Consider the following 26,762-nt stretch of genomic DNA (forward strand, 5'->3'; position numbering starts at 1 on the left):
AGCGTCAGTAATCTAATGTGTATCGAATCAATTCACCTTCCAGAGTTCCAGAGCCCAGAGTGAGGAGGAAAATATGGCTGAAAATTTGACTAAGAGGCCGTCCAAGAGCATACTAAAATCGTCTACAAGTTTTGAAAAGCCAGATGCAGCTCTAAAAAGGTACATTTTCGATTAATTTTTATGTAATTTATTTCGTAAAATGTTAGTATATTTGTTATTTATTTCGTATTACAGTATATATACATATACCTGGTCGCCCGGCCCACCTATGTATTTGACATATGACTAACCAAACCTATAGTGACGGATGTTAATGTATGGTGAAGTCATCATTTTCATTGAGCAGTATTTGTATTTCATTCGTAAAGAAATGTTTCGTACAATTTCAGAAAACAAAAGGAAACTAAATGGGATGAAATGAACATCATTGCAACTTTGCACCCACCTGATAAAGATTATGGACATATGAAGATTGATGAACCGAAGACACCATATAGTTACGAAATGGGAGACGAAGAACCCGATGGTTTGGATGCAAATCTTTTAGCAGAAAAGTGAGCAATATACAAGTATTTTCTTTATGTTGGAAGTTAAAGGTATTATACAAATTACACAAACATTGTTGTATGTGAATGCTGTTTAAGGCATGTATGAATTCTGTTTAGAGAGCTTTAAATCTATCAAAGATTTGGTAGTGAAAGAATCAGGTAAAACAACTCATGCATGATAGTGTTATTAGAATCAGTTATAATATGGCTGGCCAAACTGACCATCTGCAATTCCTTTTGTAGTACTGATTTCTTAGTTCATGTCAGTTTGATGATTTCCAATTTTTTGTATGAAACTTTCAGCACACTCTGATTTCTGGTGTTGCAAGCATTACTACTAATTATACATGGAATACATTATAGCTATAAATAATTTCAGATTTTTTCTGAATCTTGGTATGATTTATATTGCTGCTTTCAAGTGTGTGGTGAAACTGTAAGTAAGAATTTAGGTATGATTTTATAAAACCCAATTTCTCGCCACGTTTTACAAGTGTAAGTGAGAATGGGGAAAACTGAAGAATGAAGTTTTGCTCCATCTGTACACAGATTAAGTCAGGTGGAGACAGAGCTATTGAAAGGGACAAGGAAGAAGAAGAAGTAGAAGAGGAATAGTAACAACAACAATAATAATAATAATAATAAAAATAATAATAATCACAATGATGATGATGATGATGGAGGAGGAGGTGGTGGAGGTTGAAAAAACAAAAAATAACATTTCTTACTAGCGTAAACTGATTATGTGATGTACCCAAACCTAAAGCGTTAAATGTCATTACCAAACCCATATCTGTTTAATTCAACCTTATAGTTACTGTTATCAGAGCAGCCTCCCTAGTCTAGAGGTAACGTTCCCACCTCATGACTCGTAGTACGTGGGTTCAAATACCCGGCAGAGGTCGTCGAAGTTTTAAGGGCGGAAAAATTCAGGGAACAAGTCCTCCGCGAGGGACTTTAAGCTGTGGGTTCCATGTCGTAGCTTTACAGTACGTAAAAGAACCTCATATCTCCAAAGGAGGTCACTGAGCCAAATTATGGACGTTTCCCGCCCAACAGCAGTCTCTAATACATCTGATAGATGGGGGAAGCATTATAGATACCTCTCAGCTAGTAGAGCCGGTCTCGCTGGCTGGGTGGGACTGATGGTAAGCACCAGTACCGGTAGGATATAGAGACTGGTAGAAATCATAGAGGGAAGCACAATGGACCAATACAGGTGTAAGTGCATGGGGAAACCCACCCTCTCCAATAACTAACTAACTAACTACTGTTATCAGACAGAGTTGTTTCCTTGAATGCACATTGTCTTTACATAAGAATGGAATGGAATTGAAACTTGTAACCATCACATTCTGTAGTACAGCTTATGCTGCCTTTCATTCATTCATTTTATTTGGCATTCATAGTTGCTACAACAGTAACACTTGAAGAAGTCACAACATTAAATACGTCATTCTTGAAATCCTTGTGCCCAAATGCCTAAAGGATTAGAATTTGTCAACAATAAATAATCACTCTTGATGTGGTTAACCTATAATTACAATATAACACACACACTATTAAACCAGATAAATAATAAAATTAGATACAATTGTGTACTGCAAATCTTCAAATAGTTGCATTGGGTTGTTATTGTTACAATTTCCATGGTAGCAGCATATTAGAATTTTAGCTTATTTCTATTGAAGCCATAATATCTAAGGGCACATTTAATAGATTAAAGTACAATACTTGAATTTTGAAATGTTTAATATCTGTTTTTTCTACATAAAAGTTGAGCTGCCTTGTCAAATTCATTCGTTCATATATACAACAAAATTTTAAAACTTCATACCCAGAATATCAAGTGAGTCAGTATGCAAATCCTAGATAATAAAACATACATATATTAAAACAGTACTTAGTAGCAGGGAACAGTGTATTCTAACTCTCAGTATATTGATAAAACTAATTCATGGAGTAAAAGGAATGGTACACAGAAACATTTTTTTAAAGTGGATTTAAAACCCTTCTCATCATTCACCAATCTCTTTATTGAATGAGGTAAATGATTAAAAACTCTTATACAGTCAACTCTCGATTATCTGGGGGCGGATTAACCGGTTTGCGGCTTAACCGGGGCTTTTTTTTTTAAGTTTATATGTTGTTTAATATTCATTCACTTTTGTTTCACATGGTGAGTTTAACACTATTTTCGCACTAGTGTGAACCGAGCTCTGCATTATTTCGTCCCGTTATGCGAACACAATGTTCTAGGGTGGGGGTGAAAGAATGCAAGAATTTTTGGAAAGTTTCAAGGACAAATACACCGCCCCAGGTTATTTAACGGTACCATCTCAGTGTGAGAGTGCATTGTGAAAGTAAGTATCAGTTTCTTAATATAGATCTTCAAGTGCGTTAGCAAAATGTCGGGGTTTAAAAGGAAGCGTGTTGTGTTAAGTATTCAACAGAAACTTGAAATTATCAATCAGCTGGAAAAAGGAGCTGTAGTTAAACAATTAGCAATGCAATACGGTATTGGAGAACAAACTGTTCGTGATTTGAAAAAACAAAAGAATGAGTTAATTTCCTTTGCTTCGTCTTCTAATTCAAGCGGAATGAAGAAGAGAAAAACCATGAAGAAATCAACATACGATGATCTCGACAAAGCGATGCTGACCTGGTTTAATCAACTAAGGGCACAGGGAACAACAATAACAGGACCAGTTTGTGCTAAACAAGCTAAATATTTTTTCGAAGCACTTGAACTAGAAGGGAGTTTTGACGCTTCTTCCGGTTGGCTAACACGTTTCAAGCAGCGTCATGGAATACGAGAAATCAGTATTCAAGGTGAGAAATTGTCAGGGGACTTGTCAGCATCAGATCAATTTTGCACCAATTTTGATAGTTTTGTGAAAAGTGAAAATCTGCTGCCAGAACAAATCTATAATGCCGATGAAACGGGTCTTTATTGGAAATGCTTGCCAACCAGAACATTGGCATTTCAAAATGAAAGACAGGCTCCAGGTCACAAATCCAGTAAGGAGAGATTGACAGTCTTGTGCTGTTCTAATGCATCAGGAACACACAAACTAATACCAGTAGTTATCGGCAAAGCGAAAAGACCACGCTCTTTTAAAGGAACAGTAGCTTCAAGTCTGCCTATCCATTATTTTAACCAGAAAGTAGCTTGGATGAATAGAGCGATATTTAAAGAATGGTTTGATTTTAAATTCGTGCCTCAAGTTCGTGACCATCTAAAATCCCAAGGCCTACCTGAGAAAGCTGTGCTCCTCATTGACAATGCGCCCTCACATCCTAACGAAAGTCTCCTGAGGTCAGATGATGGAAATATTTTTGTGAAATATTTTCCCGCTAATGTTACCGCACTTATCCAACCAATGGATCAAGGAGTTATCTCAAGTATGAAGAGAATCTACAGATCAAATTTGCTACAAAAGTACATCGATGAAGGCAATGATCTGACGTGTTTCTGGAAGTCCTTTTCAGTATTAGATGCCATATACGAGATTTCAACAGCGTGGGATACAGTAAAGCCATCTGTATTGAAAAATTCATGGAAGAAACTGATGCCTTTCATCACTAATGAAGATGACGAAATCCATGGATTCACTGGATTCAGTGAAAATGAGATAGCCATAAAATTGACAAAAGTGGCTAACCAAGTTCATGGTGGTGAAGAAGTCAACGAGGAAAATATAAGAGAGTGGTTTAACTGTGACTCGTGTGAACCGGGCTTCGAAATGTTAAGCAGTGACGAAATCGTAACTTCAATGGGGGTGCAGCCAGAAGAGCGGGAAGAAAGTGAGAATGAGGAAGAGGTGGACAGTGTTGCCAGTAAGAAAGTATCACATGGTGCTGCGCTTAATCATTTGGAATCCTTACTAGACTATCTTGAGAGTGAAGAGGACAGTTTATTAAGTGACAAGCTAATATTACGTAGGCTTCGTACGGATATCCGTAAAAAGGAAAATGCCGCGAAAAAGCAAAAGACAGTATTAAATTATTTTAAGTGTTAAGTGTGACCGTAAAAAGTGCTGGATGTTGTTGAACAGTGATTGAAATAACTAATTCATACTGAGTGTAATGTAAAGAAAGTATTAAATAGGCCATGAGATGACATAGAAATGAGGATGAATAAATTTAAATACAGGTAGGTCTATAGTATTATGAAGGTATTAAAAGGTAAAAGGTAAAGTTGTTCCTCTGCTCAACGAATTAAGCCCTACGCCATTAAGGCGTGTGGGGGAGTGGATGTATAGATCCAAATTTTCTTGACCTCGGCACTAGTTGGAGGTGAGTGGTCAGCTTCACGCCCCGGCCGCTTTACCCCCGGGGAAAGAGCCCCCGGTACCCATTGGATAGGAGGTTGGATGGACCCCAGAGCCGGTCTGGACGATTTGGAGAAGTTAAAATTCTTGACCCTACCGGGACTCGAACTCCGACCCTTCACAGTCGTCCAGCTCGTATAATAAAATTTGGCTTAACCGGGTTTTCGATTAACCGTGACTTCCATCCCCACCATTAGCCCGGATAATCGAGAGTTGACTGTACCTGTGATATAGACACCTTTGTCAAATTTGACCAGATTCACTGCAGGTAGGTGTAAGTTTTTACATATCCTAGTTTTATGATCATGTAATTAGCTATTATTTTCACATAATTTTTTATTATTAACCAGAAATAAAAGTATTGCATTTATATATTGGGAATACAATGTCATTATTTTCATCCTCTTAAAAAATCTCCCTACAGGAGCCTCTTGGCCTCATATTCATTATGACAGAAAATGCTAGCACTGCCCCAGAAGATTATTCGATAACTAATAATGGAATGAACATGGGTAAAGTAAATTAACCTTAGCGTTTCTGTTGTTACTGTATGCTTTATATTTCCAATTGCATAACATACCGCAGATAATATAATATAATAAATGTGCTGGCTCCAAGACCAAGTGTCATCAATAATCAAACCCAGAAATTTAATCTCAGTAGCTGTAACTATACTTTTTTGATCATATATGTTCACCAATGGACTTTTACAGCTGTTCCTAGATCAAAATTCCAAATATTGGGTGTCTTGAAAATTTAATGTGAGTAAGTTGGCATTAAACCAGGTATTTACCTTATCAAAAGTTCTGTTAAGATTTGTTTTAAAGTTCAGTTTATTGGGATTTGTAATTATAATGCTTGTGTCATCAGCATACAATACCATATTATACTCTTTATTAGATCATGTATGTATAGTAAAAAAACGTGGGGACAAGAATAGAGCCTTGCGGGACACCGCATTTAATTATCTCCCAATCAGATATATTATCGCTACCACATTTGTTACTAAGTACCTCTCTCTGCTGTCTGCCTGTTAAATAAGAATTTATTAATGATTTAAATTTCCCTGTAATTCCATAGAATTCAAGTTTACCAGAGTAGAGATGAGCAGGAAGAACAAAACACTAGCAGTTTGATTTGGTAGAAGATAAAGTGATTGAGTATAGAACCCATTGATTAGAAATGCTGTTGTAGTTAGTCAAGGTTCTCACCATCATCGAAAGGTTTTGTTTTTCTTTCCTCTTACACATGGTGGGACATAACTCCTGGAGTGACCAGTGCTTCCACATATCCAGCCCTTACTCCATGAGCAGCCTCTTTTTCCAATTTGGAAGGTGCTGACCCCACCACAATGTCCGGCCCATCATTCTTCATAACCAGCTGGAAGTTCCAACTTCTTGTTTCATGATCTTCCCTCTGAAAATCTCATATAGGATCTTCTTGCGCATTCCTCCGCTTCCCAGGTGTGAATGCTGTCCTGAGCTCCATCCTCATGGATCAAGTCCATTGCAATACCAAAACAAGCCTTCCATTATACATCAAGAGAAATGAAGGTTACTGACCACTAGGAAAGAGATGGAAAGTGGAAGCCAGAAAAGAATGATTTCCTATACCTGAAATGAAAAGTAGCTAATTAGTATGACTTTAATGTAATTTTTTTTTTTATTTTATGTGGAAGAAGAGAATGAAATGCTGTGATCTTTCAAGATATTACAATTAGAATGAGGAATCTTTTTATGCCTGTTGTACATACACACATTTCTAATTAATGTAAATGAGATGTGCAGAATAGTAAAGTGTTTGCAACCTGTTCTGCTGTGCTCAGTCGGTTGCTGTGTGGCTTTACCTCATACCAAGTGCAGGAGAGAAGTAATCATAGAAACCGAAAGAGCTTGTCATCATTCATTCATTCATTCATTCATTCATTCATTCATACCCACATTTAAGGTACTCAGTATTTAATATATATTTTAGAAGGGAAGAAATTTTTCACCTGGTGTGAGAACTTAATCATAAATGTTGAACAGAATTCTGAATGTAAAAAATAACAAAATTATTAGATAAATGTAAAATACCTTATAGCTTTATTATTGTTGATGAACATGTCTATGTTATGTCCAAAATAAAATCGTTGTGCAAAGCAAGTTGTGCTGACTATGAAACATGACTCGGTAGCAATTCCTCTGTCACAAGGAGTGCTTGCCATTTTAACAGAAGTTAATCTTTTCTTTCTCTCAATGTATTGCATTTTATGAGATGAATAATCCTCTGATTGCTGACATATTAATTAGGCACTAAATGAATAGGAATGAATGCAGATCATGAAAAACCTCACCACCTTCAGTCTTGGTAATTGCCTAAGTAGCACTCATAATGCACATTGACTTGAACCTCTTTCCCAGTATTTTGTTACTGAAGCACAAAACATAGAATTATTTTTGTGGAAACATGAGTTTGTAGTGGTTTAGTGGATGTCATAAACATCCAGCACAATCCAGTTTCAACAGATGTGTCGATAACTTGATGGTGTAGTCACATGAATGTAAAATGTACACACAGACCCTCCTTTCTCTGCACTGCACTTCTGTGTTGTCTGGAAGAAAACATGTGTTGGTAATTGGGAGTAGTTTGTAGAGAATGGAGCAAGCACTGGAGTGAACACCACCATGTAGATAATGTAGAGTAATTCATAACAGAGAAAGGGAGACAGTGTTTGTTGTAGTAAAGTAATTTGACAGAGAGAAAGAGAGTAAATAGTTGATGCAGCCTGTCAACAAAGCCACTGAAAGAGCAGCCATATACAATAGAAAGAACATAGCTTGTATCAAATTAATTATAAAATTCTGCAAGGAGCATATTGATGACGCATGAAAAGCACAGATAAATATTCTGTAAATTTTATATTGTATATTGTTATTGAAGAACATAATTAAGCTCATTGTTTTCATAGCTGTTTCTTATTCCACCTCACTGTAAGAAAAACGGCATGTACAAGTAAGAAGTTTTATTTTACTGGAGAACCAGAATTTGAGGCAAGATTAATGTGAACAGCTTCGACAAGATAGTGATTTGAAAGACCATCAAGGTGGTTTACGTTATGAAGAAAGTTGTACCAGCTAGTCAAGAGACTTCTCCATATGTTAGAATAAAAAATTGGATAGAAATGGAGCATCACCTTTTCAACAAGATTTTGAGGGTAGTTGATTTTCTATAGAAGAGTCCACAGTATAACAAACTGTTTTTTGTAGAGCATGCATATATCTTGAATTGGTGCCCAGCACATACTGTAATGAAAATTAAACAATTAAGGGGAGGAAGGAAAGAGATTTTTTATCACAACAAATCATGGATGGTTTCACAGATGTTGGCAGACATGAGATAATGTGCATGGAGTAACAACATGGAATACCCATTAGTAAGATTAATATTCTTAAGTATGGGCTCACGAAATAGGTTTCTCTAGGGAGCTCATGTACTTTGTGGACAGGCACAGCTTCATAAGGATATATGGCTTGATGAATGCCATCAATTTTGAAAGGTAGGTTGCAAAGGAAGGCTTACCAGTCCAGTCAAGGCTTAATGAGTCAAGTCCAGTCATGCCTGACACGATTTTGGGAGACTGTATAAATATTTTTTAAAAGAAATTGCTTTCACACTCATCCATCCAGTCCAGTGACATCCCATCATGATGAAATATGTCATTGACTTAAGAAGTTAAATTTTTCCATTAAGTCTCGTTATTTTGGAGGTACTGGAAAGTTGCAAATTGACCATTAATTACTTTGAGATTCATCATCCTTGCCCATTACAAACATCAATATGACAGCTTCATTGCAGGTGTATGGAGAAAATCAATCACACAGTGAAACACATGTAGTAAATTATTTAATTTCTTAAAATAATATAATTATGTAGTAATGGTCTGTATGAATAATTGTTGTGGATAAACATGATGATGATCGGTACTGACACAAACATTTCAAAAGCCAGTATCACAAGTATTGGAGCTTTGCCACTGTATTGAACTATTAGTCAATATGAAGTACTTTGTTAATTACTTTTGAACTGTATGGTCTCTGAACTCAACCTGTAAGCTTCTGTGGGTCTCAAATGTAAAAGCTGAAGAGCGTTTACATTTTCTTGTCCAGAGTTGTGTTAGTATCATTCTACCATTGCCAAATAAAGTTTTGCACAGCACAAGAACTTTCTATCAAAGCTTCAGTTCATTCAGAATGAGTTGCCATACATTTTATAAATAGTCCAAATTTCGTGACAAAAACACAACTACAGTGCAGTGAACTGTTAGACATGCTGTAGACACAAGGTAGTTGAATATTTGTTCAGAAGCATGAAGTTTTCTTTGCTTGAACGATCTCATCAAGGTTTGTTGCAGGGGAAATACTTCATCTCCATCTAATGAAATGCCATGTTAATATCTGTAACAAATTATATTTAAGCATCCTGTTGCACTCCATACGATACATGATACAAACTCCGTCTTCAGTGCAAACCATATATTATAGGTCTTTCATTTTGCTCTCCCCTACACACTACATGTTTCGGCCAAAAACGGCCATCATCAGGTGTATTACTCACTTGTCTGTCACACTGCACTTGGTTTAACATTTAAAATTTAAAAACACAGGTCTTCCTGATTGGTTTTTTTGTCGTTAGTACCAAAATCTTCTTCGTTGATGTCTTTGTTATTTACACACGTCAATTTTGATTCCTCTGAATTAGCACTTATAAAATCTTTAGTTCTAATTTCTACTTACACATACCCAATAACAGAAAAAGAAAACAAATAGAGAAGAACACTATTAAAAACATACTACATAACAACAGATACAACACAAACATAATCAAAAGATTAAATCAGACAAAACGAAAACAAAATTCAAACACATGACGACGAACAACATAAAACAAAGTGGGCCACATTTACATATAGTACAAAAGAAGTGAGAAAAATTGCAAAACCCTTCAAGGACACACAGATAAAAGTAGCATTCCGCACACGAAACACAATAGAAAATATACTCAAACAAAAACCACAATTAGATAAATACAATAAAAGTGGCATATACCAAATGAAATGTGTGGATTGCCCATTGAAATACATTGGGCAGATGGGCAGAACATTTAACACTAGATATAAAGAACATATACATGATATCAGGAATAATGATAGCAATTCCGGGTACTCAAATCACATACTAAATACAGGGCATGCATACGGAACAATAACAGAGGTAATGGAAGTTGTAACAACGGGAAAGAAGGGCAGACATTTGAATACATTAGAGAACTACCATATATATAAAATAAGTAAGAAAGGCCTACACATGAATGATACACACATAGAAACACACAATCCCATATTTCAAACGATACAAGAAATCTATACAGACTAACGGTACCTCCCTCTCCCCACTACCCATTCCCCTACTACACTCACCAACATAAAACACAACACACAATACATCAGACAGCTGCACGCACACAGGGAGACTACAGAAAGTAAGTACAAATAACAATATAAATACATAAGAAAACATTACGTACATAAGATAATAATACGAATATTTGTATATTACAGATAACACCTGTATAGTGCTGGAAACAAGAACTAGCCGCTGCAGCACTATAGACATAGGGCGAGTAACCCTGACAATTTTAAATTTTAAAATTTAGAGAAAAATTTTAAAGGATTTTAAAATTAGAACTAAAGATTTTATAAGTGCTAATTCAGAGGAATCAAAATTGACGTGTGTAAATAACAAAGACATCAACGAAGTAGATTTTGGTACTAACGACAAAAGGACCAATCAGGAAGACGTGTGTTTTTAAATTTTAAATGTTAAACCAAGTGCAGTGTGACAGATACGTGAGTAATACACCTGATGATGGCCGTTTGTGGCCGAAACATGTAGTGTGTAGGGGAGAGCAAAATGAAAGACCTATAATATATGGTTTGCACTGAAGATGGAGTTTGTATCATGTATCTGTAACAAAGACAAAAACAACACCGTCCAGTGTGACTATTCAAGTTATATCACTTGAAAACTCATCACCCTTACAGTTTCGATCCCTATGGATCATCCTCAGAGGGCATCAATACTTTTTCCGGAAACTACTATTACAATAGGTTTTAAATTATATACATACACATATATATAATTTTAACACCTATTGAAATAGTAGTTTCCAGAAAAAGTATTGATGCCCTCTGAGGATGATCTATAGGGATCGAAACTGTAAGGGTGATGAGTTTTCAAGTGATAAAACATAAATAGTCACACTGGACGGTGTTGTTTTTGTCTTTGTAATTGTTAGTGTGATGGACTAGATTGAAACAAATCAAATTAATATCTGTAGCTACATTTTCTCTTGGGCAGGAATGTGTAATTCCTTAGTATGCATTGTCCCCAAGGAAGGTTAAAAAAAATGTAGTCATTATCTCTGCCATTTCCTCCCATGGCTATCAGAATGAAATTATGGCCTCCATGAGCCGCTGTTGATAAAACAATGGAATGAAAATTTCTGTAGTTGTAAATTGGAAACAGTTGTTAGTGGTGATGCAATAGTACTTCTAATGCAATGCAATAGTACTTCTAATACAGTTCAGAATTTGACACAGCTCATAAAATTATGTGTTTGGGTGACTGGAAACTCAGAGTTCAGATTGGTAATTGGATTTATTAACAGCCTGCAGGTTCTGACTACTATTAACACTTTGTGGACCACGCACCCTTTAAAAGGTTTTTCGCTTTTAAACATGGCGGACCGTTCGCGTGTTAACAGGTTTTTAAAACACGATAAGTTGCAACACACTATACATCTCTCTGGCTCTACCTAGCTAGCACGTAGCTGCGTTATAAGGCTCTGGAATGTCTGCTAACCAATCAGTTACTAGACCTCACTGTAACTCTATGCCCCTGCAAAGGAAAATAAATGCCTTTATTTCTTCAAGCTGTCAGTCAGTAGTTCAATATGGATCAAAGACCAAAGCGGTTGACACCCAAGCGATTTCTTGGAGAACAAGAAATATCTGACTTCTTCTCCGATGAGCTATCTGACGTCCCTTGTGAGTCTGCTAGTGATAGCGACTCACAATCTGATAGTGTGGCAGGGGCGAACAAAAAATTGTGACCATGGACGGTGAAAGTGAAAGTGACCATAGCTCTGACGAATGTGCGGGTAGCAACATTGAGGGGACAGCCACATGGGGAAAGTAGACAAAACACCTGCTTTGGGACAGTTTACTGGAAATCCAGGGGTGAAGCAAATTCCATCAGACCCAATGCAAGTGTCTGAAGTAGCGGAACTGTTTTTTGGAGATAGTTTCTTTGACATGCTATGTCAGGAAACTAACAGATACTATCTCCAACACCGTGAACATTATGACAGAAGTTATAAGGCGTTGAAGTGGGTGGATGTCACTTCAGCAGAAATGAGAAAATTTTTTGCAATTATCTTTCTAATGGGCCATACAAGGAGGGATAATCTGAAAGAGTATTGGTCAACAGATCCATTTTTAGAAATTCCAATTTTCGGCAAACTAATGAGCCGTAAGAGATTTGAGCAAATTCGGTGGTGTTTGCATTTCAATGATAATGAACTGCAACCACAATCAACAAGCAGGCTTTTCAAAATTCAGCCCATATTGAACTTTTTGGTTCAGAAATTTGAGACAGTTTATAAGCCAAACCAACAACTGTCTTTGGACGAATCTGTGATTCCTTGGAGGGGAAGGCTTCGTATGCGAACATATAATCCTGGGAAACTTACAAAGTATGGCCTACTTGTTCGTGTAGTTACTGAAAGCACTTCAGGCTATATTGGAAATTTAGAAATTTATTCTGGTGAAGGAAAGAAATTACAAGAAACTATTCTTTCCGTTTTGGAACCCTATCTTGATCAAAATTACCATGTCTATCAAGACAATTATTATAACAGTGTGGCAACTGCAGAACACCTATTTTCGAGAAAAGTACATGTTTGTGGAACAATTAGGGTGAACAGAGGCCTTCCTCCAGATCTGAAAGAGGAATGTAAATCCCTGAAACGTAGTGAAACCACATTCAGGAGGAAGGGGGATATTTTCTTCAGTCCTGGAGGGATACTCTTGTTGTGAATATGATTTCCACAATTTACAATTCGAGCATGGTTGATGTTCAAAGGAGACATGGACAGGTGAAGAAGCCTGTTTCTAGTCCCAAGTATAATATGTTCATGAAGGGAGTTGATAGAGCCGATCAGTACTTGGCCTATTATTCTCTTCCTCGGAAAACAGTAAAGTGGACAAAGAAAGTTGCCTTGTGGCTTATAAATTGTGCCATTTTCAATTCATTTTTGGTTTTCAAAAATCTAAACCCTCATTCAAAATTGAAATACAAGGCATTTCTGCTGAATGTGGCAAAAGCCTGGGCTACAGACCACATGGTGGCGGCAGAACCGGTGGCAGACACAGTCTTAGTACGACTGGGGCCGTCTACTCCCACCCCAAGCAGGCCTCATTTTGACCCCCCTGGGCGGCTCTCGGGTGATATGCGGAAAATTGTGAAGAGTGAACATTTCAAGAGGAAGCAGCCTTCTAGGCAATGCCGTGTTTGCGCATTTCACACGAAAAGGAGTAGGACTGTCGACATTTGCAAGTTTTGTGTAATGCCACTTCACAGAAGGGAATGTTTCCAGAAATATCACACCCTCAAGCACTTCTAGAAGCATTGGTAAGTGTTCTCAAAAAATTTTAGTTCATAAAATTAATTAGGAGATTTTATATTAATTTTTAAATTGAACAGTGCACAAGTTAGGGTAGTAGGTATAAAAATGCCAGTCCGCAGGGTGATTTAAATATTTAAATTGCCGGTCCGCAGAGTGTTAATTATAACATTGTACTGATTTACACAACTTGCTATCACTTCACACTAATCTCTTTAGTTTATTTCCACCAGTCTTTTTCCTCCTCCTCCTCCTCCTCCTCCTCCTTGGAGAGGCTGTTTACCCCCGATCATTCAGTCTTACCCTAGTGAATGCCCATGAAAGCTGATGGCGGCTTCCTTTTGGCAGCCAGGCCCAACAACTGAACCCTCCAGTGTCATAGTCTATGGCAGATAATGGGACATCTACAACACCCAACATGGACAGCTGACCCTTGACAGAAGAAGAGTAATCTGATGCCTGACCCCTTTGTGGTATGGGGAGAGAGCACTGGCAACAAGAATTTGCGAAGTAGATGAAATTGATAAAAATATGTCCAGGATTTAGATAAAATATCTGCAATGGCTGATTGTGATGAAGAACCATCCTTTTGATTAAAAAATTATTGCCACTTCAAAATTTGGACATTAAGGGTGACAGTGAGTTTGCTGAGAAGCAAATTATATCCTACCCATAGCATTCATCATTACAGTTCTGCATCTGCCTCATCTACCAGTTCTTATTCAGTGGCTCCTAGCTAATTTCGTTCATCTCCTAGCCCAGTTCAACCAATAACTTTGTCAAATCAGTTTAAATTGATATTGCAAGGACATCACCCCCTCCTCCCCTCATTGCTTTCATTCACAGCACTCTCAGATAATAACTTAATGATATATAATACATTTAAAATAACAGACTGTAAATACAATTTGAAATTTCTTTGTGTTTACTTTTCATTTTAAATTCCTGCCTAAGAAATATTGGGTACACAGTAGCATAGTTGATGGAGGCATTGTGCTACAAGTCAGAAGATCACAGGTTTGATTCCCAATGAGGTCGTTGGGTTTTTCAGTTTACCTAATCCTTCCAGCCACACTTTGGACCTGGGGTCGACTCAGCCTCTAAAAGAAATGAGTACCAGGAATCTTCCTGCTCGTGTAAGACTGACAACTTCACTGCTCTTTGTGAGCTGATTTTGTAGAAAATATTGGAGCCTCAACGTCTCTCAACCCTATGGGCCTTCACCGCCTGCCACAGGGATAGCTTTACCTTTTGCCTTTACCTTAGAAATATTGCCAACCACACTTCTGGAGGAATAGCACATCTGTAATTTGTGTTCTGTTTGCATATCTCATCTGCTGTCATATTTTGGATTTTAAAATATGAATCTGCACTCTACAAAAATAGTTATAGCATTATTATGGATAATTTCGCAGGCCCAGAAATAGATGGGTGAACAATAAATATGTTGGTCATTTGAAATTTGTGGGATGGAACCATAAGTTTCTGCATACATGGATTCACCATATTGTTGTTATTGTCATTATTATCATTATTATTATTCTCCTCTGTTGTATTACTGAACATGACACCCTGGCCATCTTCAGCTATATCTTGACTCAGGCTGAACAAATTTATTGGCAAAACGTGGGCAATGTGAAAGCTTCATGACTGGTGCACTCGATGTGACTGGGCTCATTTCATGTGAAATGGCCCTTAATGTATGTGAGCTAAATCATGTTGAGCTTGCCTGGCCAAAGCCAAGTGGTATGTTTTAGAAAATAACATGGTATAAGATGTCTCATCTCCTGAGGTTCATATGTGATGCAGTGTCTGCTGTGAGAACAGATGGTTGGCGACCTAATTGGCGTAGAAGAAAACTGCCAGAGGATACACAAACTGATGGAAGATGCCATTGTTGAACTCTTTATCTGTTTAGGTGAAGATGCTAACAGTTGTGGAGGTGATAATGATTATGAAAATAGGACACTGAATGCAGCTGTGATGCCATTGCTTTTGGCAGTGATACTGACAATGATAAAAACAAAGGTATTTTTTTAACTGATTGGAAAATATGAAAAAGAGGAAAAGGAAAATGTGTTATCCACTGAAGAGCTCTGTCTCCTTGGATATAATGCCATGTAGTCCATTGAAAGTCAGTCGATGTATCAGACAAACACATCACCTCCATCTTCAATGTTGAAGAGTAAGTTAAGCAAGAAGTCAACATGAAGCAGCAAGCACAGTGTTCTACTTCTCTATTATTGTCTTGGAATCCATGTGTGACTGAATACAGAGCTTAGGGTCAGTGTCTTCTATTATGTGAATACCTGCTACACCATACCGAGTTACTTATCAGACTATACCAAGTTCGAAGAAAGCAGTCTTCTGGGATTTGGCACCGTGTATATGTGGTGTTAACCGACGTTTCGGAGGAACGTATCGCCTCCATCTTCAGGGTAGAAGAAAAAAAAATATATAAGAATCTGCAAGCAAAGAGACTGTGAGAACCGGTAAAAGCAGACCTAGCAACAAATAGTGAAAGCAGACTGAGAAGACTTAGAGTTGTGTTAGAATATAATAATTAATTTTGTTTTCTACTGGAACTGCAGAAAAAACTGATAGGCCACCTCTCTGTGAGGTGGCTGACATGTGGACAGCACCAGGACTGGGATGTAATATAGACCCCAAGCAACAGGTAATGCAACAGCAATTTACAGGCCCAATGCCACCATACCAATTTCAACAAACCAGCTACAGTATGAGGCCTTTGTAACAAACAACAATTAACAGAACCCCATCAACAAGCAATAACAAAAATAACACCCAAGATGAGCCAGAAATAAGAACAAACTACATTTGGCAACAGGTGGAGAAAAGGAAAAGATCTAACCAAACCCCAGTCCACCAACATTGATACATTTATCCCATTGCTTTACCAGTGCTTCAAAACCGGCAGCAGAGAAGTCTTTTGACTGCTGTCTCAGTCACTTCTGCACCTCCATTTCAATCTCTTCATCATCAGTGAAACATACGCCACCAAGGTGGTTTTCTAATTGACCAAACAGATGGAAGTAACTAGGTGCCAAGTCTGGGCTGTATAAGAAGTGCCCAGTGTAGTTCTTGAATTCTCTCATGGGTCGCTTGGATTGTATGGGGTGTGGCATAGTCATGATGATGCAGTACCCCTCGTGCCAGTGAGTCTGGTCATTTTCTGCTAATTGCATACTGAAGCTTCAGCAGAAGTTCACAGTGTGATGTATGAGGGGCAGTCAAATGAAAACAGGTCAGAAGCCAAAACATATTAAAGAACATTTCTTACCTCAAAAGTAATCTCCAAAACTGTTAATACATTTATCCCACTGGGAGATAAGACAGTCAATCCCATCCTTGAAAGAGCTTGTGGGCTGTCTACGAAACCACATCTTTACCCAGCCACACAAGTCTTAAACCGATGTCCATGAATGTCTCTCTTCAGGTCTCCAAAAATGTGAAAATCACATGGGGAGAGATCTGGGCTGTAAAGGGGATGTTGAAGCACTTCCCAACCAAATCTCTATAGCGTAATTCTCACAGAGTTGCCAGTGTGGGGGCGTGCATTATCATGAAGAAGAATAATGCCGTTTGATAGCATTCCAGGTCGTTTTGACTTTATGGCACTTGTCAATTTCTGCAAAGTGTATTCATAGCACTGTGCACTGATTGTGGCCCCTTGCTTGAGAAATTTGACAAGCAGAGGGCTCTTTTTCAGTCAAAGAACGTCATCATCACTTTACCGGAACTTGTGTATACAGCTTTGGATTTCTTTGCTGGGGGAGAATTCACGTGTTTCCGCTGTTGGCTCTGCCATTTGCTCTCGGGTTGAAAATGGTGGCACCAAGTTTTGTCTCCAGTGGCAGTACAGGACAGAAAAGCATACTTTTCCTCATGGTATCATTGCAAGTGACCCCGTGATGCAGCCATTCTCTGAGTCTTCTGTTCCTCTGTGAGTTGATGTGGAACCCACTGTGTGCAGATTTTACAGTACAGCAGGTGTTTTGTCACAATGCCATGTATGGAACTATGACTTAGTCCCATCAAAAGACTAATTTCTTCCACAGTGATCCGTCGGTTTGCCCGGATACGACCATCCAACGCAGTAATAACATCAGGAGTGATGACATGATAAGCATATCCTGGGCGAGCATCATCTTGCAGTGACACACGTCCCTCTCGGAATCTCTTATGCCACACCAGCACATGCGAATGTGACATGCTGTGTTCGCTGTAAACAACAGACATGCAAAGATGAATTTCTCATCCTACTCCTTCAGCAGTTAAAAAGCACACTACACTTCGCTGTTCTTTACCTGCCTCCATTACTGATGTTGGATGACCACACATACCGCTAACCGTACTTCCAGCACAGTAAACAGACAACTAGTTTGCATGGACACATTCTCACTGTGCTTTCCTGAGTCCCCACCAGATGTTCATACTGTAAGCAAATTCCAGTGTTACAAACTTGCGCACCATGTGAGTTATGCTTGGTGACCTGTTTTCATTTGACTGCCCCTTGTAGAATCCACATTTTCACCACACTATGAAAATGGTCTAACAGTACTTCCTGAGAATCCCAAAACACGGGAAGCATAACTTTTCCAGCTGATAGCTTAACTTTAAGCTTTATGGCTGAAAGTGAACTGGGATATTTCCATTTCACTGAAGCAGACTTTGATTTGGGTTGGTAGTGATGCACACATGATTTGTCACCAGTAACAACCCAGTTAAGCATATTTTATCCTAAATCTGCAGTCCATAAGAAATGTTGCAAGGACAGACATATTTGGTCCATTTTCTCTCAATCCTTCATTCCCTGGCAACCTGCGAGGGAAACTTCAAACGATCTTGCATTGTGCTGTATGTTAAACTAAAGGGAACACCCCAGTGCAGTTGCTACCCTGTCTGTTGTTATCCTCCTGTCAACTTGAATCAACCCTTCCACCTTCTGCACATTTGCTTTTGTTGCAATGTCAACAGGACGACCTGGTCAGGCATCATCTGCGACATCCGAATGTCTGAGAGAATTTCTCAATCCAATTGTGAACCCCTTTATGTAACAAGACACTTGCCACCTTAAAGAGGAAACATTTCTTTTTGAATATCCTTTGCATCGACACAGCTGAGCCCTTAGTACATGATCCTAGCCCTTTTGAGGTTGAAATTACTTTTGCAAAATTGAAAAGGTATAAATCACAAGGTAGTGATCAAATTCTGGCAGAAGTTCAAGCAGGAGGCGAAATATTATGTTCTAAGATCCATAAGTTAATTACTTCTATTAGGCAAAAGGGAAAATTGCCTGATCAGTGGAAGGAATCTATTGTACCAATTCACAAGAAGGGTGATAAAACCGAGTGTAGTAATTATCGGGGGATGTCACTGCTATCAACTTCATACAAAATTTTATCCAGTATTCTTCTCTAAAGGTTAAATCCATACATAGATGAAATTATTGTGGATCATCAGCGTGGGTTTCAACATAACAGATCAACTACAGATCAGATCTTTTGCATTTGTCAGATATTGGAAAAAAAAATGGGAGTACATCAGCTATTTGTAGAATTCAAGAAAGCCTATGATTCAGTTAGGAGGGAAGAATTGTACAATATTCTGATAGAGTTTGGGATACCCACCATGAAAGTAGTTAATCTGATTAAAAGGTGTTTAAACGAAACTAGGTGGGACTGAAATTAAACAGGACACATCAGCTGTTGGTCTATGCTGATGATGTGAATCTACTGGGTGATAATATAGATACCATAAAGAAAAAGACACATACTTTAATTGACGAAAGTAAGTAGGTTGGTCTAGAAGTAAACACAGAAAAAACTAAGTATATATTGCTGTCTCCTCACCAAAATGCAGGGCAAAATCATGACGTAACAGATGTTTTGAAAATGTGGCACAGTTCATATATTTGGGAACGATGATAACAAATCAAAACCTGATTCAGGAGGAAATTAAGAGGAGATTGAACTCGGGTAATGCTTGCTACCATTCAGTCCAGAACCTTTTGTCTTCTTGTCTGCTGTCCAAAAACATAAAAATTAGAATATACAAAACCATAATTTTGCCTGTGGTTCTGTATGAGTGTGAAACTTGGGCTCTGACATTAAGGGAGGAACATAGGCTGAGGGTATTTGAGAACAAGGTGTTGAGAATATTTTGATCGAAGAGGGATGAAGTAACAGGAAGTTGAGAAAACTGCATAATGAGGAGCTTCATAACTTGTATTCTTCTCCAAGTATTATTAGAATGATCAAGTCAAGGGGGATGAGGTGGGCAGGGCATGTAGCACGAATGGGGGGGGGAAGGAATGCATATAGGATATTGGTGGGAAAGCCAGAAGGAGAGAGACCACTGAGAAGACCAAGGCATAGATGGGTGGACAATATTGAAATGGATCTTAAGAGAGAGAGGATGGGATGGTATGGATTGGATTGATCTGGTTCAGGATAGGGATCAGTGGAAGGCTCTTGTGAACACGGTAATGAACCTTCGGGTCCATAAAATGCTGGGAAATTCTTGAGTAGCTTCAGATTTGGCTTCTCCTCAAGAAGGACTCAGCTCCATAAGTAATTAAGTAATATCCTTTCCATCGAGACCTTTTGCACACAAAAAATACACAGAACACTGCTCTTCAGTTTGGAAGTCGTCAAACAGAGTCATCATTTTTAGTACTGAAATGGCCTCTGAACATGCATATGTGCATCTGCTACCTAGGCTTTTTTATTGCAGAAAAAAATTATTGTAAATACAATACCTAGTGATACACATAGAAGACCTATTACATCCAATACAGCTGTTTTACTTCTATTTGTGGCCTATCTACTGACTGTCCCTCGTATCATGTTGAATGAGTAGCAAAGTTACATTAGGTGCCAATGTTCAATTGTGCAATGGCAAGATGTGTATTTTTTCATTGGTTATGTAACAGTGCCTTCAGTATTGAGACTATGTAAGTCAGATTGTAGGATGATCAGGTAGTAGAAAAGGATGTGGAATGGAGGGCTTATGTTCTATTCAAGGTACTATCAAAACATTTGCATGGAGGGACTGAGGAGAGCCATGAAAAGCCTCAGTCTAGGTAGCTGATGTCCCATGTGACATTTGAACTTATCACTTTCTGAATACAAATCTAGAGCTATATCTCTTAGACCAAACTGTTTAATGCTAAGATTTGTTAATCCTAAAGTTTTTACTTCGTGCATAACAGAAGTCATCTCACAGTTTTTCCTGAATTTTTACAGAATCCAGCTGAGTGGTAATGATCCCCCTAAAGCGTTCTCAAAGGACAGTGCAAGTGAGAATGATTCGAGTGATGAAGAAGAAACACCAGAAGAAAGAGGTAAATCATTATTTTGTAAGTGATGACAGTTTTGTTACTAAAAGCATTGCAGTACTGACAAATAACACTGCACATACAGGAGGTCTGAGTTTCACACAAAGGAAAGAATGGAGACATCATGGCATGCAGTACAATAGTTTAACATGCATAAAGACACCTGAGGATGGCACATTAGTGCTGAAACATGTAGTGTGGAAGTGAAGAATAAGGTGGAAAAGTGTATACACTGTAAGACGTTTAGCATAAACCATGGATCTTAAAAACAGTTGGAAACTTCAGTGTATGAAATAGAATTAATTCTTAAAAGAAGTCTTAGCTTTAAAAATTTGTGGTTCATGCATAAGTGAATTATTTGTGTTCTCGATATGTTGAACGATTCATCTAATATTGATAGAAACTGCTTGAACAGGTTAAGTATGTGAATCCTTTAATTGAATTTAGTAGATAAGGCATTATAGGAATAAATATGAAGAAGGTTTGAACCCATGGCTATGAAAGAAGGAAGTGATTTCTTTGGACATATCAGTGCATGGGAAAGGCATGAGAGAGAAGATGAAGGTATGTTACCTTTGCTTAAAATAAATTATACTGATGATATCTTTTTGACAAGCAAAATATTATTTTGGCATGTTCACCCATTCCTAGGCAATGACTGTGAGACAAATAGGTAGACCACTGTCATTACTAGGCAATGACACATAAACAGCAACAGAGGAACATTGTTTTCTGTGCAGTCCAAGCCAAGATGTTATAAGCAGGACAGTTAGCGAGTGACTGAGTTCAGTCAGTCACTTGAGTTGGGTCAGTTGGTTGGTGAGTGATGAAGTCAGTCATTGAGTTAGAGAATTGCTGGGGTTTAGACATTGTGAGCTGTTGCTGTGAGAAGCTGATAGCTGAGGTTGAAGACAGTTTGGGAACTCAGTGGAAAGGGATTGTCTGCCATTGGAAGCCGCTGCTGAGCAACAGCTAGTGAAAAGACATGACTGTGGACAGTAGAGAGAGGGAGAGAGAGAGAGAGTGTGTGCGTGTGAGTGTGTAAGTAAAATAGTGAGTTGTAAAGTGTCGTCATGCTGTTTCAAAGAGTCCAGTAAATTTTATCATCATTTAAAGACCCCATCTATAGTCACTCCACACACATGACTATATTGTGTCAAGGGAGAGATGCATTTAGCCTGTTTGAAGTATTAGGTTAGGAGTGAAAGTAATTATATGAGAATGTTTAGTACATTTAAGATACCCTGAATATGTTATGCAATTATTGTTTACCATATTTATTATAATCTTTCTGTAATAAAAAAATCTAGATATTCTCCAAATGATACTTAAATTATAAACCAAGTTTTCTTAAGGACATAGTAGTTCATGTTGTGATTTGTGTTTTGACACAGAATAGGTGGTAGGTGGTTGCTTACATTTCAGAGGACCCTACTACATATGTCCTGATGATGAAAGCTATATATTTTAGGCAAATCTATAGTTTTCAAGATTGAGGTGAGAAAGATCACTGTATCATTTTGAACATTAATTTTTCAGTCTCAGACTCCGAGAATTTTCAGACAATTTCAATTTCTTTTCTGTAGTAACATGCATATTACCAGATATATCAGATTCATTATATTTGGAAGGGCTATTACTAATTAGTTTGGCAAGAAAATCTTTCTCTCTACCTCTTTAAACCACAGTGAAAAAGGATATGACAGTAGAATTTAATTTTTTAAGAGTGTGCTGATTTATGAACTTTTTCATTGAAAAGGGATCTGATGTCAAAGTGGCTACATAATACACTTAGTGCATTGTGAAAAAGTGAGTAGTGTCATAAATTGTGATTACATATTAAAAATTGGTGTACTATGTTTACAGAATCTCATCATGATCTCACCTCAATCTGAAAAAGTTATTTTTGCACATGGCTGTTATATTCCTCTAAAACATTGTGTTTCGAAATAATGGTAAAGAACCTTGGGTTCTATAACAGAATTTCTGGGTTATGTGAATAATCAGTTGTACCATAGACTTACCTAGTAAGTTGTTAACAACTAGATGGAAATATCAGAGTGAACATTTTGCAGGAACATTCCCCCCCCCCCTTTTTTTTACCTTGTTTGCACAGGGTTCTAGAGACCCAACACTGCACGTTAAACATTAATAACATATCCATATTTTTATGTGCAGGTTTGCTTGGATATTTTTATCTTGCAAACTTAGAAAATATTTATATTATGGTTTTGGAATGTTGTATTCTACTTCATATCAGATACAGATTTACAAATTAATTTGATTGTTCTTTCATTGACAGCGAAGAGAAAAGTTTTTGAGAGTAAGAGGAAGGCCCATTACAACGAATATTATGCTGTCAAGTTAGCACGCAAACTTATGAATGCTGAAGAAGATTTTGAACCAAGCAAGGAGGGTGGCTCAAGTGGTAGAACTTCACCAGAGTTAATATTCTGTGGTCTTGAGGGTTGCCCTGGCCATAAGAGTGGGAGGACAGAGAGGTGTGAAACTCCTTCAGCCTACAGTGTGAGAGGAAAGGCTGGTGAGAAAAACAAGGTGAAGGGTAAAGATAAATAAATGTTTTACTGGAGGTAAGTTGGAAAAATATGTTGATGGTATGGCTCAGAGGAAATAGCACAGTCAGAGATTGGCCTGTTGTAGAGAGTAGGTAGGCCAATGTCTTTGTGGCTTTCCTTCATAATTTCCGCAGAACTGTGGATGAAAGTTTGAATATGGATGAATTGAGTATAAAATTAGATACCATACTTTCTGGTGAACCTCCAACTGTTCTTTCACAGTTTGTGATGGAATGTAATAAAATATGTCAGGAAGAATTGAAATAAATTGTTTTTACTGCAAAAATAAATCCTGTCTTAAATCGAGCAACTTCATGAAATAAATATTTACCTTAAGTGACAATTTCCATGTCGATGCACCAGACAGTGACAAGCACAGTGAATGTTTGGGAGATATTTTACTTAATTTTGCAGATCCTCTTTACTTCTTGTGGTAATCTGGCTGGGATCTAAGACTTTTCATAATGTTGTCCTCTTCTTTTTATATAGCTACTGCAGTAAAAGTTATTGCTTTAGAGACTGTAGCAACATTAATTCAGATTTAGCGGCTCCAAAATATCTTGTATGATTTCCATTCATCATGCCTGTGTGACAACTTGTATTTGTGCAGATGGGTTTTCTTATTGCAAGTGCATATTGTTTAATATTCCATGCTGTTGTATATGAAATGAGTCTTCTGTACAGTACTGTCTTCCATTAGTTATATTTATATATTTGTAATTAGTATGTTCACATTTTTATGTCTAAAATATGTTTTATAGAATGTATGTAATTGTGGAAGGATGAGAAATAATCTATTTAATTTATTTTCACAATGGTGTACAGTGTATACTAACATTTCACTGTGATGTATATTAACAGTATAAGTCATGAACACAAAGGTCTTGTCTCTGTTTCAGTTTAATTGTAGAATATTCTGTTTAAAATTATGATTCTTATTAATTCCATGAAAATAAAAGTTGGAATTATTAACCCTTAGGCGACGAACGGCATTTAAGTAAACCTTGCTGGGTGGACAGAGGATATTTAAATTTTCTTACCAGAAATGCACACCTTTTATAAATTCACTGTAAAAGCAAAGAAAATTGGAATTTCAAAGCGAAAAATTATCGTCATATTCAGAAAAGAATGTAATTTTAGATTTTATAAACAGCATGGCGATATTTCAATGTTTTCATCTGAAGATCACAATTATTTTTTGAAAAACGGCATAAAAATTTAGAAATACAGAATTTAAAACCAGAAAGAACACTGTGCTCTCCATAAAACATAAATTTTCTATTAATACTCTACTTTTAATTAATCATGCAGAATTACCTTAGAAATTAAGTTGTGTGTGATAGGCTTCAAAACATCCGTCCACACAGAGCCCGACATCACATTCCTGACAGTGAAACCTTGAGTCGCTCCTCCGTCCATGTTTGCTGCATTCCACACACCTCCTCCATAGTGTTGATTTCTTCCCAGAAAGAGCAACCCTTTGAATAAAATGTCTTTCATGTAACCTTGGTATGACATTTTGTTCCACCCGGCCACTTTGCACTTTCCGCTCCATATTGGTGAACTGTTCAAAAAACACCTGCACCAAACTGTCTCTGAATGTGAGGTGATCCATTTTCATTCCTGTGTTGTGTCTATATATTATCATGGCATTCACTACTGTTGCATTCAGAAGTCTTCTGAAAAGTTTCATGTACCATTTGTGCAAACGTTTTATTTCTACTAGATAAGTTTGCAACAGCTGGTCTTTCACGTCCACCCCCCCCCCCATGTACTTATAATCAATGACACACAGGGGTTTCTGTTTTTCTTTGCCTCTCTTCGAGTCACTTCTCATTTCAGTGTTGTGATAAGTAGAAATGATTAAAACATTCCTTTTTTCATGCCACTTCATAACAGTCACTGGCGCAGAGTGCTGGGCAATAATCTCTCCCTGTTTCAGTTTGGTATCTTTGATTACCTTTGGTACACCCTTTCTGTTTAATGTTAGATCCCCAACACAATCAGTGCCCTTGTGCTTCTGCAGTGTAGGCAGAACTGGGGAGTTGTAGAAATTGTCCAGCCAAACTGTATGGCCTTTTTTGAGTGAGGGTTCCAACAGATCCAGAACAATGGCCGCTGTTTTATTGGTCTCCTGTGTTACAAAGGATGATTGGAAAGGTGTATCTTTACCAGTGTACACCAGGAAAGACTACGGATATCCAGAATTGGAATCATATAACTCATAAGTCTTTATGCCAAATTTAGCAGCTTTCAGTGGTAAATACTGCTTGAAAGACAGGCGACCCTTCCATAATGTAAGAGATTCGTCAACTGAAATGTTCTGCCTGGGAAGAAATAAGTTCTGGAATTTGTAGTTCAGGTGCGATAGAACAGGAAATATTGTCAAGTTTTGGAGGGCCTTCATAATTTGCTATGTTAGTGTTGTCTGCAAAATGTAAGAATTTCGTTATTAGTTCCAACCTGTTCCTTGATATCCCATCGCCAAAGCCTGGGGTTGAAATAACTCTTGTTTTTGAAAAATATGACCGAAGAGTAGGCTTTTGAATGATCCCCGTTAGCAGGATCAAACCAAGGACAACATAAATTTCATTGTCTGTAACTGGAGTCCATTCCCATACAGGGGATCTACAAGGGAACAGTCTCCCTCTAGCATTCATAAATTGTTCTGCATATCGATTTGTTTCCATAACAATATTATGCACTAGGTCTCTGCTGAAAAATAACAAAAACACAGACAAAATGTGCTGAACATTTACTGCAGTTTTGAGGTCCGGAATGACCAGAAAATATTTCCCCTTGCCCGTTATATGTTCCCATGTCCTCCCAAATAAAGTCACTGCCACTTTCCTCCTCCGCCTGGCTATCCTCTTCATCTACAGCCCCGGCGACAACTGCAATATCATCTTCAAAGTTTTTACTGTCACTATTATTACTGTGAACACTGCTGTCACTACTCAGAGACTCATCTGACTCGTTCAGAATGTCCAAAACACTCTCTTCTTTCAGACGTTTGCTGCTAGATGCCGTCATTTTTAAAACCTGGCACAGACAAATTTACTGCATGCTTCAGATAGGAACACTGCTGCTACACTGGATTCATTTCAAAAGAGCAATGCCTACTGCGTAGAACTTACACATAGCAACATGAAAGATTCAATTCAATTCATTTATTTCATCCATAGCTGTAGAAATTACAATTGGACATGTCAGATAACAA

General features: G+C 37.7%; 1 protein-coding gene across 1 annotated transcript; it reads left to right on the forward strand.

The window, feature by feature from the left end:
• On the forward strand, positions 1 to 26,254 carry LOC111866962 (protein phosphatase inhibitor 2). The gene is made up of 4 exons (XM_023856354.2): positions 1 to 159; positions 390 to 554; positions 20,875 to 20,972; positions 23,269 to 26,254. Exons 1-4 carry the CDS (start codon positions 74 to 76, stop codon positions 23,541 to 23,543), a joined length of 624 nt encoding a protein of 207 aa, XP_023712122.1. The 5' UTR covers positions 1 to 73; the 3' UTR covers positions 23,544 to 26,254.
• Positions 26,255 to 26,762: the final 508 nt, after the last annotated feature.

This window comes from Cryptotermes secundus, unplaced genomic scaffold (assembly GCF_002891405.2).
Source record: "Cryptotermes secundus unplaced genomic scaffold, Csec_1.0 scaffold1143, whole genome shotgun sequence".
In the NCBI taxonomy this organism is placed as follows: Eukaryota; Metazoa; Arthropoda; class Insecta; order Blattodea; family Kalotermitidae; genus Cryptotermes; species Cryptotermes secundus.